This window comes from Zonotrichia albicollis, chromosome Z (assembly GCF_047830755.1).
Source record: "Zonotrichia albicollis isolate bZonAlb1 chromosome Z, bZonAlb1.hap1, whole genome shotgun sequence".
In the NCBI taxonomy this organism is placed as follows: domain Eukaryota; kingdom Metazoa; phylum Chordata; class Aves; order Passeriformes; family Passerellidae; genus Zonotrichia; species Zonotrichia albicollis.
Genome location: NC_133860.1, coordinates 70,552,063 through 70,566,014, shown reverse-complemented (window position 1 = coordinate 70,566,014; position 13,952 = coordinate 70,552,063). Strand labels below are relative to the sequence as shown.

Here is a 13,952-nt window from a genome sequence, read left to right as displayed (position 1 = left end):
GTGCAGGTGCACAACTGTCCTTAACAGCAGATTCTTGCTTACTACCTACGGGAATAAGATGTGTTGGCTGAGACTCTTCCAGCTTGTTTCTCAACCAGTCGAAGTCCTGGTACCGCCGACGGACAGAATACTCTGGCAAATCAAACTCTGCTCGCGTGGTCTGGAAAAGAACAGATATAATTAGTGTGCAGCAACTTCAGAGCTTAGCAGCAAATGCAGTACAGCCATCTCTGGCAAGGGTGAAGCCAGACAAGCCTTGCAGGGGGGTGTTAATCCCCAAAATTTTGCAGCCAGCATGAGAGAAAGATCCTCTGGTCTTCCAAGCAGTGGAAAAGCAGAAATATGAAAAATGACTGCTTAGAGCTGATGTGTTAAGATCTATTTGAAGTTCATTACATGTTCTGCTCTCATCATGGTAGGAGCAGAAGCACTGTGCACCACATAACTCTCTTGGCAGTTACAAGACTGCAAAGACTGTATGAGATATTCATTGTGAGGACAAGACTATTTTAACCATCAAAAATTAAAAGTAAAGGTGTTTACTGATTTGTTTATTCTATGACATGCACAATCCACAGGTTAAAAAGTGTTTCACCACTGTCTTGTATTCTAAGACTGATGGGCTTATCACACTCCAAGGTGAAAAGATGAGAACATAAGCCACCACAAGGTTTGACGACCGATTTTTGTTGACTTCCAAGATGACGAAACAAGTCTGTTTATGTGTATACCCGATTAGATACATTAGTACATTAAATTAAACTTTTAAAATTTTCCTTCTTTAGGGCAAGGTCACTACAAGTTTGAGGGGAAAAAAAATAAGTATGCAGATAAACTGCTGGCAAGTGTTTTATCCAGTCTTTGAAGAGTCCATAACCTGGAAGGTTGACTGTATGGGGCTGCTTGCACAGCATGTACTGCAACTGCCTAAAAGCACTCGTGAAACCGTGTACCAAGTAGGAGTGTCTGCTGAAGAGCCTGGCATTGCAGGGAGGTGGCCCTTGTAGTTATGTCCCTCTGAGAAGCACAGGCAGCTATACTTCAGTTACTTGCAGCATTAGGTCTGCCTTGCAATGCACAGCCTGCAGTGCCAGCACACTACATGCCTGCAGCCAGACATCAAACCCAGCACACTGAGAAATACACCAGCAACTCCAGCCTTGAGCTGGCATCGAGTTCAGCACCCGATTGCTTTGCTAGTCCCAGCCAGTAGCAGCCTTTAAACGCCATCCACCTCTTCACAGGCTCTCTGGATGACTTTAATTCTTCAATTGCTGCATTTTACTCCTACCAATCACCACTGGGGATCCTGCATAAGTTCTATATATGAAATCTCTTCCTAGGGTGAACTCAGGAGCCTTAACACAGTATCAACAGCACAGTAGGTCTATGATACTGTAAGCAGCAAGCTGATGTGTCATTACCTATGAAATTGTTTGGCTTCTAGTAAAGGAAGGCACAACAGAAAAAGAAATCAGGATCAGCTCCCCCCTTCTTTGACATGCTAGCCATAGTAAGCAATATAGAGGTTAGTCTATGGACTAACATAAAGAATCCTCATGAATTGGAGCAGTTTTGTTTCTAGATGAGGGACTACCAAGATCCCAATATCCCAATATCCCAATGAGTAAAGCTGTGCTTTACTCAGCTATGTACTTCTAACAGTAACAGCAGTTTATTTAACATCAAAGAGTGCCACACTATGAATGTGACTTCTGAGACTTCATTTGAATCATTTTCCCTTGTTCTGAGCAACAGAATGAATGGCTTTAAATATAAAGCCATAATAAATAAAATAAATAAAAATAAATAAATATAAATTGCTTTAAATATAAAGGATCTACAAATAAAAGAAAGGGGGAAAAAAGGGTGTGATGAGGCAGTAATAATTCAGTAGAAGGCAGACCTTCTGTGAATTGGCTGTCACTGCTCAATGGCATTTTAAGAGATCACACAGTGAGTGAATGAGAGTAATCAGAATGGCTACACATTACAGTGTCTTATCCTGCAGAATGAGAATGAAGGTAAAGTCTCCCATCTGTTAGCACTGAGAAGCTTATTAACCACTATTCTGCTAACAGTTAAGGAAAACCATATAGGCCTGCCTAGGAGTTGGAAAGCAGGGTTAAGTCCCAGTACACAAACCATGCATTAGCTATAGTTCACCTCTACCAAACTGCTCTGGTTGCCTTTACTTCACAAGCAGAAGTGCAAAGTTTTCTATATATCACATTTTTCCACTGAGATGAAAATACAGCAGCAACATTTCAGTGTTTACTGTAAAGGTTATGAAATCTAGACAGCAAATAAGCTTTTCAAAGGCTATTTGGGCAGAACATAAAGGCCCTTCAAGGTTTTAATGAAACCTCGCTAATTCTGAAAGAATTTGGATCTCAGATCAAACTCTTCATTAGTTTAGCACAAGTTATTTCTTCCAGATTACACAAAAGAGGAAGGAGAATCCTGCCACTGTCGAAGCAGCACTGAGGAACATGTTTCCTGAGGCAGCTCGGGGTGCAGCTGCAGTGGGAGCTGCAGGCTGAGCTCAGGCTGGGCCAGCCCAGGCACAGAGGCCCTGAAGAGCCCATCCTGGGCACACAAGGGCCTGTGGCCCAGCCGGGGCACCGGACACTGGGACACGGCAGGAGCCGACGGTCCCACACCTTCCCATGCTTGGTGAGGGGATAAGAGCCCAGGGGTTCCTTTGTTCTGGGTCCCTCCCCAGAGACACCAGCCCGAGCTGTTTGTTTGTTATTGTGCTGTGATTAAATTATTTTAATGACTGGGACATTCGAGACTGCTGTGGGAAACCTAGGTACGGAAACCTGGTGTGACTGTGTGAGTGAGGGGGCATAGCTGGGAAGAGGCCTTGGGTCCAGCTCAGGTGGTGCAAGAGTGACTGCCAGAGTGGATCCTGGATGGTTGAGCAGGGAAATTTCCATAACAGACAACAAGTAAAGCACCTATGTTTTCAACACAGTTAAATTCCTCCTGCTTTCTCAGCAAGATTCATAAATCTCATCTTGCAAGGACATGTGTCTTTTCCAAAGGAACCTGAGAAACTTACACGGCAGATGTCAACCTCACAAAAAATAATGGGCAAGATGTTTCCAGCAACTTATTGAAAATTCTAGCACAGTTCCACTAAGTCAGCACTGCAACACTCTGGGCTCAGTTTTACTTTCTGGAAAGCAGACAGTTACAGGCAGTTTTACCTCAGTTGCTGGAACAGTTCTGACTAGAGGCAGTATTAAAGCAGTCACCAAGTCTTGGTCTTTCATAAGATTCTTGTCTTCCTTGGAAGGAGTTAACAGCCAAACCTGAAGCTAGCCTATGATGACAATACGAATATATTTTTTACCCTAGTTCTACTCTCTAACTCACCAGACTTGACTGCAGATTCCCGTCCATGTCACTATTTAAGCTTGAGGCAAAATCTTCAACTAGGAAAATAAGAGAATGACAGAGAGGGGGAAGGGAAGAAGGCTGGTGTTCTTAGCACTCCAGTATTTCTTTTTGCCTCAAACAGTTTAGCCTATTTGAAAAATACTTCATATCACTTTTACCTGCTCCTCTCTAGGGAATAAGGCTGTTTCATGTGTTCCAAGCAATGTCATGGAAGCATGAGAAGGACAGGAAAGTGAAAACAAGACCTCCACTTGGTCCAATGGCTAGTACTGTCTGGTTTCAAAGACTCTCCCTTCAAGCCTGCAGAGCAACTGCATGGCACTCAGCTGTTCAGACCTCCATGGGAAAAGGCACAGAAGAAGGCCTTGCCATCCTAGAAAGTACAATGAAAATGAAGTTACAAGTACACTTATTTATGTTTTCTCAGGAGAGATGACTGCATAACATATGGTCAAGCTTTACTTTCCCCTATCTTCCTTTAAAAAAGGACTCTGTTTGGTAAAGTCTCCCTAAAATGCACCTCCATCTATCTGAAGAACACAAAGACACTTCAATCATCACAGTCATGACCCATTAAGTTCCACCACAACTTCTACCTACCTTTACAGTTTCACTAGCCCCCCTGTGTAAGGAAACTGCTTACTAACTTGCATTAGTAACTGCATTAGCAAGATGAACACAGGATATGAGAGAATCAAGGAAGTCAGTCCTGAATCGCTTTCTTGTTAGCTGAAGGATTACCATTACATTCTTTAAATGTGTTCATCCACAAGACAGGCTAGGGAATGCTACCTGGCTCTTACTAGGGAGCTGTGAAAACAGGTACACAAGCAGGATCAGGTAAACTGCTAAGTCTTCCTTTGCAAGCCAATGTTTTGACCCTTCCTCAGTCACCACCACCTGCTGACAAAGGTATGAGAAGATGAAAAGCACAGGGCATACTGCAAGATTTTTTTTTTCTATTAGAATGAAGGATCTGTAAAAACAAAGAGAGAAAAAAACCCCCACACAACACAAATGAGACTGTGATAAGTCTACGCTTTTCCCTACAGTGGTATCCTGTCACAACCACACATTACAGCATTAGTAATTCCCCTGGGGATGTTGCTTTTCAGCCTTCAGAATAACTCATTCTATGACCTATGTTTATCCAAACCTTTGAGGTTCCAGAAGCATTCTCCAGTAGAGAAGAAAAAAACCCAGCCATCCCTGCCTCCTAATTCAGAGTCACCAGAGAGGCCTCAGACTTCTTTCCTGCAAGGCTATAAGGGAGGTGTTGCGAAGGCTCCTCATCTCACTCCATGGATTATTCTTGTGCAGCTTTTTTGCCATGTTTAATCACTGTTTGCAGATACAATGGCTAATTGGCAATTAGCTTGTCACCGAACACACCTTGTTTGTAGGGCAAGAATGGGTTACACCATTAATACTGTTAAATCTTGAACAATGATAGTCCTAGAGGTTCTGACCCTAGAGATTAACCAGAAGTTTCCACAAATAATAAAACTAAAGAGATGAGGATTTCATGGTGATTCAGAACAACAACTTACTCAGTTTCATAACTGCATTGCAATGGTATGATATAGCAGATGCATGTGCTACAATGAGACCCAAAATAAAACAAGTATTAATAGACAGGCAGGTAGACATCAAAATCAGAAATACAGAATTATTTTTTAAATAAGAAAAGAGACATGGTAATACTTCTGATCTAAATATGGTAAAGACCTTGGCCATGTTTCAGAGTTCTGCTTTAAAAAGAAAAGGAACCCTTGAACATTAGGATTTCCAAGCATAGGAACATTATTAGGGTGCTATAAAATATATAGAAATATTTTATATTGGCAGAATAATTTGAATCTTAATTTAAGAGAGAAACAACATTAGCCAATTTTAGCTATTTCTCTGTGGAAAGATGCATTTTATTTTGTGGTTCCTATTCCTCCTGATGAAGGAATAGCTGAAGGGTAAACTGCTCCAAGCAAAAAAAGATACAATGTTTCCTACAAGATTAAGACTGTTAAGAGTAAAAATGAATGACAGAACTGTGTTAAATGTGCAGGAAGAGATAGTTACTATTTTAGAGAAACTCCATTTTCTCCTGTGCAGTCTGAAAGTGAAACTTTGAAGTGGGTATTTGCTCCAGTACATACTGCCATCTAAGTGGGCTGGAGGAATGTTAATTTTTCTGGACAAATATATCAAGTATATTATCAGTAATGTTACTGAACACCTTTTGCCTTGGTAACTATAAGTGCCCAAAGCAGATGTCAACATCACCTAGGAGCTCATTATAATAAGAATGAGTTAGTTAAGAGGAATCAATATTTCAGCTATGAATGTAGTGGACTTTTCAGATCACTTTTCATATAAATATATATATATATGACATTCATGACTGAACTCCAACAGGTGCTGAAATAATCTCCAGCCACTTTTGGTTGACAGCAGCATTTTCAGGCTACTTCATTTTATAGTCAGCTGTAGAGCTATCTGAACCAGCAACTGCATGAAAGCTAGTTTACAGCTGAGGATCAAGACTATGATTTTAGTGGATAACAGAGGAAATGTAGAAAACACTTCCAGCAACAAGCTTAAAGCATTTCAGAAAAGGATAGACACAAAAATGAGATGATTAACAGTGAACAAGTAACAAGGCGCATTTACCTTAAGGGAACTCAAACCAAGTAAGTGTCAGATTACTTAAATGAACAAACTGTGAAGTTAATGAAAGAAATTGGCCTTGCAAGTTTACAAACAGTTCTATTTAGGAATCAGAGACAAAAAAAAAATAAAGCTAATTTGACATGTTAAAAGCTTTTTCTACAATTTCAGACACTGAAGTAAGTTCCGCTAAGAAAAGTCACATCTTCAACACATTCACAAGGTACCAGAAGACACTAAGTTCTTGTCCTTAAGATAGGAAAACAGCGCAAGATGTGAATATGCAGCATGACCTCCAGTTATCCCACAAAGAAAGAAGTACTAGAAAAGAGAATATTGCTTTGTACCTTTGTTGTAACCCTGTATGTAATATATGTCTCCATTGTGCACACGTGCTTTTTGGGATCATCAACAGTAACAAAGAGGTCTCTAGTTTCCACATCCAAGTCATCATCCAACTGCAGTCTGTTGAGGAGAGATGAGGAGGAGGCTGGGCTAGAAGTGTCCACGGGTGTGCCATTGGGCAGGCTGAGATCCTGTATTGGAGAGTAAAAAAAAAAGCAAGTTTTCAATAAGCTTAACAGATTCAAGGTAAAACATAGTATTTTCAAAGACACCATAGACAAGCTTCTCTGATACATTATAAGGGTCGTTTGTTTCAGCATCTCCAAGGACCACCCTTTTCCAGGACACCTGGGCAACATACTAAAGTCTTCAAGCATTAAGCTGAGGATAAAGCACATTACCAGTATACCTTCCCTAAGTACAGCACAACCTGCTTTCAATTCCTAAGGAAGGACAGCATTGCTGAACCAACATTTCCTGGTGAGACTGAGCCAACCTAGACTGAAAACAAAACAGCTAGGCAAATCAAGAGACCTTAGAAGACAGGTTTCAGGCAAAATGGCAACAGTTCAGTGGTCTGGAATGCAGTTAGCTTTCACCTCTGGAAACTCATAGGGTGGAGGAAGGAGCAAAACTTCCATCAGAGGCCTCCCATCCAGTGTATTAACCTCCACACATGTTGACAGCAGCCAGAGTCTGAACTGCCACCACTGCAGTACGCAACAGTCACAGATCACACTCTCCCGCACAAGAGTCTAGGCACACCTCCTTTTTGGAATCCTAAAGCAAATGAAAACACTACTTTTTCCTTGGAGAGGCCCTCATTCCCATTCTCCCCAGCCTAAGAGTGTCATCCAGCACCGAGAGAAGAGAGAGGCCAAAAGATCCAGCAAGTAAATACAGCAAAACAACTATTCTAGCCAGCTTGGTACATCCAAACACCTTCAAATCTCACACTTCAATACAAACCAACTACTCCATAACAGTACTTATTGCATGTGAAAAATGCGTATTTTGTGATTGGCTTTTCTCAAATATTAAAATTAATATTATATGTGTTGTGCTAGAAAGTAATGCTGTATTAATTCTCTTAAGTACTGTGTTAAATATAGTTTTAGATTATTAAAAGTGCTAAAATAGAAACTATGCTATGTAGGATACTTTTTTTAAAGAAAGGACTTGCAGCAACATAGTAGCCACCGGACACCTAAATCTTTCAGAGAAAAAGAATTTATTGCCCTCTCATCAGAAGAAATGAACTTCTTCCCACCTTGAAGGCGCTGTTAGGATTCCAAGGAAGAAGTTGACGATGACCAGACAGAATCCTTTGTTTGAATGTAATTTATGCATCATGTATGAAGTATATGAATATGCAAGCTATTGCTTTTAAGGGTTAATCCTCTGTTAACCCGAATGGGTGTCCTTTTTCAGGCTCCTGCTGCCCAGAGAAAGGTACCCGGACGTCCGTAACTCTTTGTTTCTATTGTCCCATATTGTACTAATTCAAATTGGCCAAGTCATTATTACTCTAATTGTCTTATTACCCTCATTGTATACTATTTTTATAACCATTTTATTACTATTAAACTTTTAATATTTTAAAAACAAATTGTTGGTGTTTTTTACATTGCACTTGCATAAATATCACAGCAACTTAACACGTTTTTTGCTCTGGTTTTATAGCAGAGGGAGCTGTCAGTGTGTGACAAGTTGTACAGAGAAAGTCCTAAGGATCAATGTTCTTCTTTCAGAGAAGACAGGACAGTTTTTTGTTTGCATCTTTTTAATAGTAGCACAGGAATAGATTCATCCACAGAGTGATTTCCCTTCTTGCTAAACAGAGAAACATCACTACAGCTAAGCACCACATTAACTGGAAGTGTTTTAGTTACACAATTACTTCCTAGACCCAACTTCACACAACTGTAAGTGGCCAGACAAAACCTAACATCTTAGCAAAGCAATCACATGTCAATGAGACCCCCTCTGTTCATCAATGCTCCTTTAGCCAAAGGTACAGTACCACAGAGCTTTGAGGTAAAGTTACTTACAAAGGTCAGCTTTTGATAATGGCTAAAATCACAGCTAAATTTCTACCAGTTAATGTCCATCATCCTGGGTGTACTGAGATTTCATGAAGAGCCATGTTGCAGTACGGTAGAACTGTGGCACCATTGCTCTTCACCTTGAGGGCTGCCTTATGAAGTAGAGAAAATAATTGTTTAATAATAATTTTGGGAAAGGGGTAATCTAAACTATTGTGTACTAACTGAGGTTAGATATGTTCCCTCAGCTAATGTACAGAAGCAGCTGCCAACAAATAGATGGTTTCAGATTTAACGAGCAGGTGAGCAAGACAGGAAGTCAGGCACTCAAATGCTCTCAGAAGGGCAAAAGAGCAGGAGAAGCAAGGCACAGCTTGCTAGCTCAGACATGAGGTAGACACTTCAAACTACACAAGCACCTCGCTCAGATTCAGCATAGGAGGAACATGTACAACAGGAGGAAGCAATGGCACAGTAACTCAGTAGATAAGAAGTTCTGTTGAAATTACACAAACAGAATAAGCGGTAGACAGGATACGGTTAACAACAGGAGATGGATTCAGAAAATCTGCAGTTCATCTAGACAAGAGAATTTGGCTGAGCAGAGTAAAAAGCAAAGCAAACCTTGGGATATCACAGTAGCTTCATACCTTCATACCACAAGAAGACAAATTTATTTCTGTTTCCAAAACAAAAGACAGTTCACCATTGCCCATGTGTGTTGAGCATTAACATACAGCTTGCGCCAGAACTACAGCCAGTCATATTCTAAGCTTTCAATAGGACAATTAACTTGCAGAAACAGCTTAAGCCTGATTCCACAGGAGATCTCAAAAGCTTGTAATAAAACTTTTCCAAAGTTTTTTCCAACACTTTTCCAAAAGAGAGCTTAAAGCATGTGATGGAATCTGCTTAAAATATGAGAATCTAGAAAAAGAACCAAGGATGGAGCTTGCAGTCAGTTAGCTGCTAGCCAGTTAGTATGAAGATAGCACTTTCCTCACTAATTCTCTTGGGAAGTTACAATAACATACAAGTATGTCTTGCACATTTTCAGCAGCACAGAAGTCTGTGAAGGTTTGAATTCACTTCATTTCACTTGAGTATATTAATGCAGTCATAGGTCCTGTGGAATGTCTGGGGTGTTAAAGGCTGTGATAGTTCTATATTGGATGAAAACACTCCAGACCTACATCAAGCAAAGCTTCTGTACCAGCATGGCTTCAATCAGGAGAGCTGGTAGCTGTGGTGGCGGGGAAAGGAGAGATGATGTGGTACTGTGCTGTACTGCCTCATCTGCAGGATCCGCCCCTGGAAAAGACAGCTGGCATCATACCCTGCTACTTGGCTACTTTTCAGTAGATGAAAGCCAAGTTAGAAGCTAACTATTTCTCCTCCTGAAAGGGTGCAACCTCCTAGATAAGTGCACTAGAAACAACACATATAGCTGCTGAATCCTCATTTAACAGTACAGTACGCAGGATCAGTTTTGCTGAATTCTTACGCTATTGCTAGAAAGAGACAGGCTTTGAAGTACGACAGCAAGATACCTCAGGCTGTAATCCCACCATTAGAGCACTTCCATGTCATGTTAATTTCCCAGCCTTTCTTCCATGAGACTTGGGTGATTTAATTTTTTTTTCTTCTTTTGGTATTCAGGAAACAAGACTGCACCATTTGTGTTAGTCTGCTTTTACCACAGGAAGAGGAGTATGTCCTGCAGAGCCGAGTAGGAAAGGAGATATGCAGCCATCTGTGTTTCTATCTGTTGGTAGAACTATCATACCCACAAGCATCTGAAATACTGTCTAGTATTATCCATTTTATATAATCAATCTGTGTCTGACTTCAGTGTCAGTGGCTCATGCATCAGCTTCACCTTTAGGGCACCAAGTAGCTGCCCATCCATGTTTTAAGTAACCCTCTGAGGTAGTATTATAAGAGACCAGCACAGTCCAGGTCACAGCAGGTACCTACTGCTTTCAAAGCCTTTTGTCAAAGTACCTGTTACTCACAGTACTCAGTCTGCCATACAGCCGAGCAGTCCCACAGCAGAGAGGAGGGGAGGCTGCTCCTGGTTAGCCAGGCAAGGTGGCTTGGAGAACATGTTTTGCCAAGACATTCTTCACTTCTTAGTGAGCATCCACAAAGATTTTTCAGAAGTTTCAAAGTTTTTTCTAAAGTAAAGAGTAAAGAACCTTAGTCTCTGTCCCCCACTTCCTCAGGACAGTCTAAACAGCTTTGTCATCTGTTGAAGTAGGTCAGGCCAAGGTGTAGCAAGGCCTGGATCACAACCTATAGTAGATACAGTATGATATTCAGACTTTCAGGTTCATGAGCTACTGGTTCTTGCATACAGCTGTGAAACAACCACAAGAGCAGGCTTTTCATGCATTCCTAGGAAGTTCCCAGAATTCCTCAAGACACTTGAATTTATGGGTACAAAAGTCAGGTGATTTTAGCAGCATGTTTGGTATCCTACAGTACCAGGCAAGTAGGACTGCACTGCCTGTGCTGGAAATGCAACCTAGCAGCTATGCAGGCTGCCATCTGGTAAAGCTGCTTCACATTACTCTGCTAAATCATGCTCTCCAAACACCTTGACTAGTCAGCCAGCCCAGAAACAGATATTAAATCTATCAAAAAGTTCACTTCATCCAAACATAAAATTCAACTGAATTTTTTATACTAGAAGTCTGCATGTAAGATTCAAAATTAGTTGAGAAGTTTCCAACTGTTGACATCTTCTCCCAGGAGATTTTCCACAACTCCATTTACAGAGCAGTTTGGATCCACACGAAGCAGAAACTTCAGGAGCTTGGTATTCAGTCTTCTGGATGGCAGCCTCCCCCCAGGGAGCAGTTTGCCAGAAAAAACATCCAGGATTCAACCTTGAGGGCCTAAATTTCCATAGGTATTGTTTTATTGTGAAGACCATGGAGTCTTCTGCTGAGTTACAAGCAACTACAGTTGTACAGTTAATACTACAGTTTCCAGAAACTGAATGCTGGTTTTCACCTATCCTGCCTGAGCAAGTGTACAGCTTAACCAGACAGCTCTGCTGTCAAAGCAGCAGTGCATGAAGAAGCAGAAGATGCGGCTCAGCCAGGTCTTCCAAGCACGAATAAATTCACCTCTGCAAAGAGTTACCCTGAACCCATGTGATGCTGTGGGCACACTGCTCCCATTTAACAAGTATTGTGTGAAACTAAGAGACATTTAGAAATGTTGCTGTTTAGAGGTGCACTTAAACCTAAATTCCTCTGCACAACTTAGAGACCTGAGAGCCAGGCCTATACTGCTCCTAGAACCCCATTGCTTTGCTTCCAAAATTCAGAGTGCTGCAGACTTTCTCCTTCTGTTTCAAGGTGTTCCATTGCTTTTTGCCATTCATTTCACAGAGATACAATGACAGAGCCATGTTAAGCAGACAACAATTCCACACAATTATAGCTGGGTTTTGGAATACTCTTATCTCCATACCTTCAGTACATGACAGTAAGTCATAGGGGAATGGCAGCCAGTGACTGGAAAACCGAAGTGGTTTAGACACAAACATTCCTGAGGGCACTATAAAAGCTTACATGAACTTGGCTTTCACACACCTATTCATAACACTCCTTGTCTTATCCAGCAAGTTTTGAATGCAGGTATTTTTTGTATAGGTCAACTCCATGTAGAAAGAAAAAGCACTTCTGCATCTTCCAACACACCTAGATTAGCTCATCCATGTACAGTATTCTATCAGAAGACCCACCTGTTTAGTGAAATTTCAGTCTACACAATACTATTATTCAATACCAGCTAGATACTGAACAACTTTCCTTCTCTATCAGGCAGGAAGATCAGATTTTATTTTTTAAAAGTCACTTCTGTTTCTTCACATGTCTGAGACAGTACATGTCCCAGCCTCTTGCACTTGCTTTTGAACAGTAATTTATGGCACCAAAGTGGGCACACAGAGTGCAGAGAAGAGAGAAAGCTGTGGACACAGAAGGGATGGAAAGAACAAGGCAATCACACTTAAGTGGGTTTAAAAAAAAAAATCCCCACAGTTAAATGCCAAAAACCCTGTTCATTTTCAAGAAGAAGAACCATGTTCCTACACTGATCCACAAATAAGACAGTGCTAAGTTGTTTGACAAAAACTGAAGAACTGTAATACTAAATTTCTACTCTAGACCTACCGTCCTGGAAAAGGCTAAATTGTCACATGTGCCAGCTCCTGATATCCTTCTCCAGTAATGGAAGGGATGGTACAGTTTATGTGGATGTACTCACAATGAACAAGATGATACTTTCCAAAGAGGTCAGTGGTTTCCACTATAATAATCATCTAAAATCAGACTGTAAGGTTGAGGCCATTTTAAGAGGAACAGAGAGTAAGAACAAATCAAAAGGAATCCCTCTTGCTCTTAAAATGTGTCAGTAGAGGAGGAACAATGATGGGTTGCTGAGGACCCAAGCGAAATTTAAACTTCTTCGCTGTGAAGGGTATTATGAACCGAGTCTGTGGGCTCTGCAGGGTCAGGCAGAAAAAGCCCAATTTAACAGGGCCACGCTTCATCTCTAAAGTTTCAGCAATACAACTGGTATTTTGCTCATCTAACCAAAAATCCACTAGATAAAGACTAGACCAATTTGCTCTCAGAATATTTTAAACAAGTGTCCAAGTACAACATGCTGCCAAGCCATGAGTCTGGTGACTTCGCTCTGCTGTTCATCATTTGAACTACTATTTCTGCTCTGTAGGTCAGATTTGGCTAGAGACACAGTCCTCAGCATCCCTGGAAAAAAAAAACGAATTTAAGATGCAACAGCTAATCATGATGGCCTGCAGTTTGGCACTGCTTAAGGCCTGGGATCATTCTTGCTTATACAGATATCATACTTGGAATAGTGCTTCTTTCCATTTCAGCTGGACAGAGAAACACTGAAACAAGCTTCACAGAGGCACCACATGGTTGACACAAGCATTTTCCAAGCCTTCTCATGTTCTCATGGGATTCACACCTTGTTTCTGAGGTTAACAGCCAAATTTCATAGGATGGATTATTTTACTTTGTAGTTTGTTTTCTAATAAGTCATCCCAGTTAAGCTAAACAGAACAAGAATGTGGGCACAGAAACATTCTGGCAAACAGCATTTTCAGGAAGAGCGATAAGCTATCTCCTACCTCTGTTGCTAAAGTCTTTGGGGACACAGCTATAATACCGCTTAGTTTCAGCATTCCTGTGCACCAGGGCAAAACAAAGTGTCAGAAGAAAGTGTCAAGTACCACATCAGACTATCTGCTCATACAGTCAGTCTGGCTATAAGTCTGTCTTCTCACAGTCCATAAAAAGCAGGTTGCTTTCTGTAGTCCAGAAGGGGACTGTGCAAATCCCATCTAAACCTAAATATGGTTCAGGTTAGACTCTAAAAATCAGGAATGTGAGTGGAATCTCATAGATGTTTTACAACAGTTTACAACACTTAAGACAAGACTTT

The 13,952-nt window shown here is 41.0% G+C and overlaps 1 protein-coding gene across 1 annotated transcript in view; it reads right to left on the bottom strand.

Annotated features, from left to right (window-relative positions):
• Positions 1–13,952, bottom strand: part of SNX30 (sorting nexin family member 30) — a 53,786-nt gene that overhangs the window by 25,377 nt on the left and 14,457 nt on the right. The window contains exons 2-3 of the mRNA XM_005493393.4: positions 6,420–6,608; positions 50–160 (exon numbers count right to left, since the gene is read on the bottom strand). Of these exons, the coding sequence (XP_005493450.2) occupies positions 50–160; positions 6,420–6,608 (300 nt within the window). The remainder of the gene's footprint in view (positions 1–49; positions 161–6,419; positions 6,609–13,952) is intronic.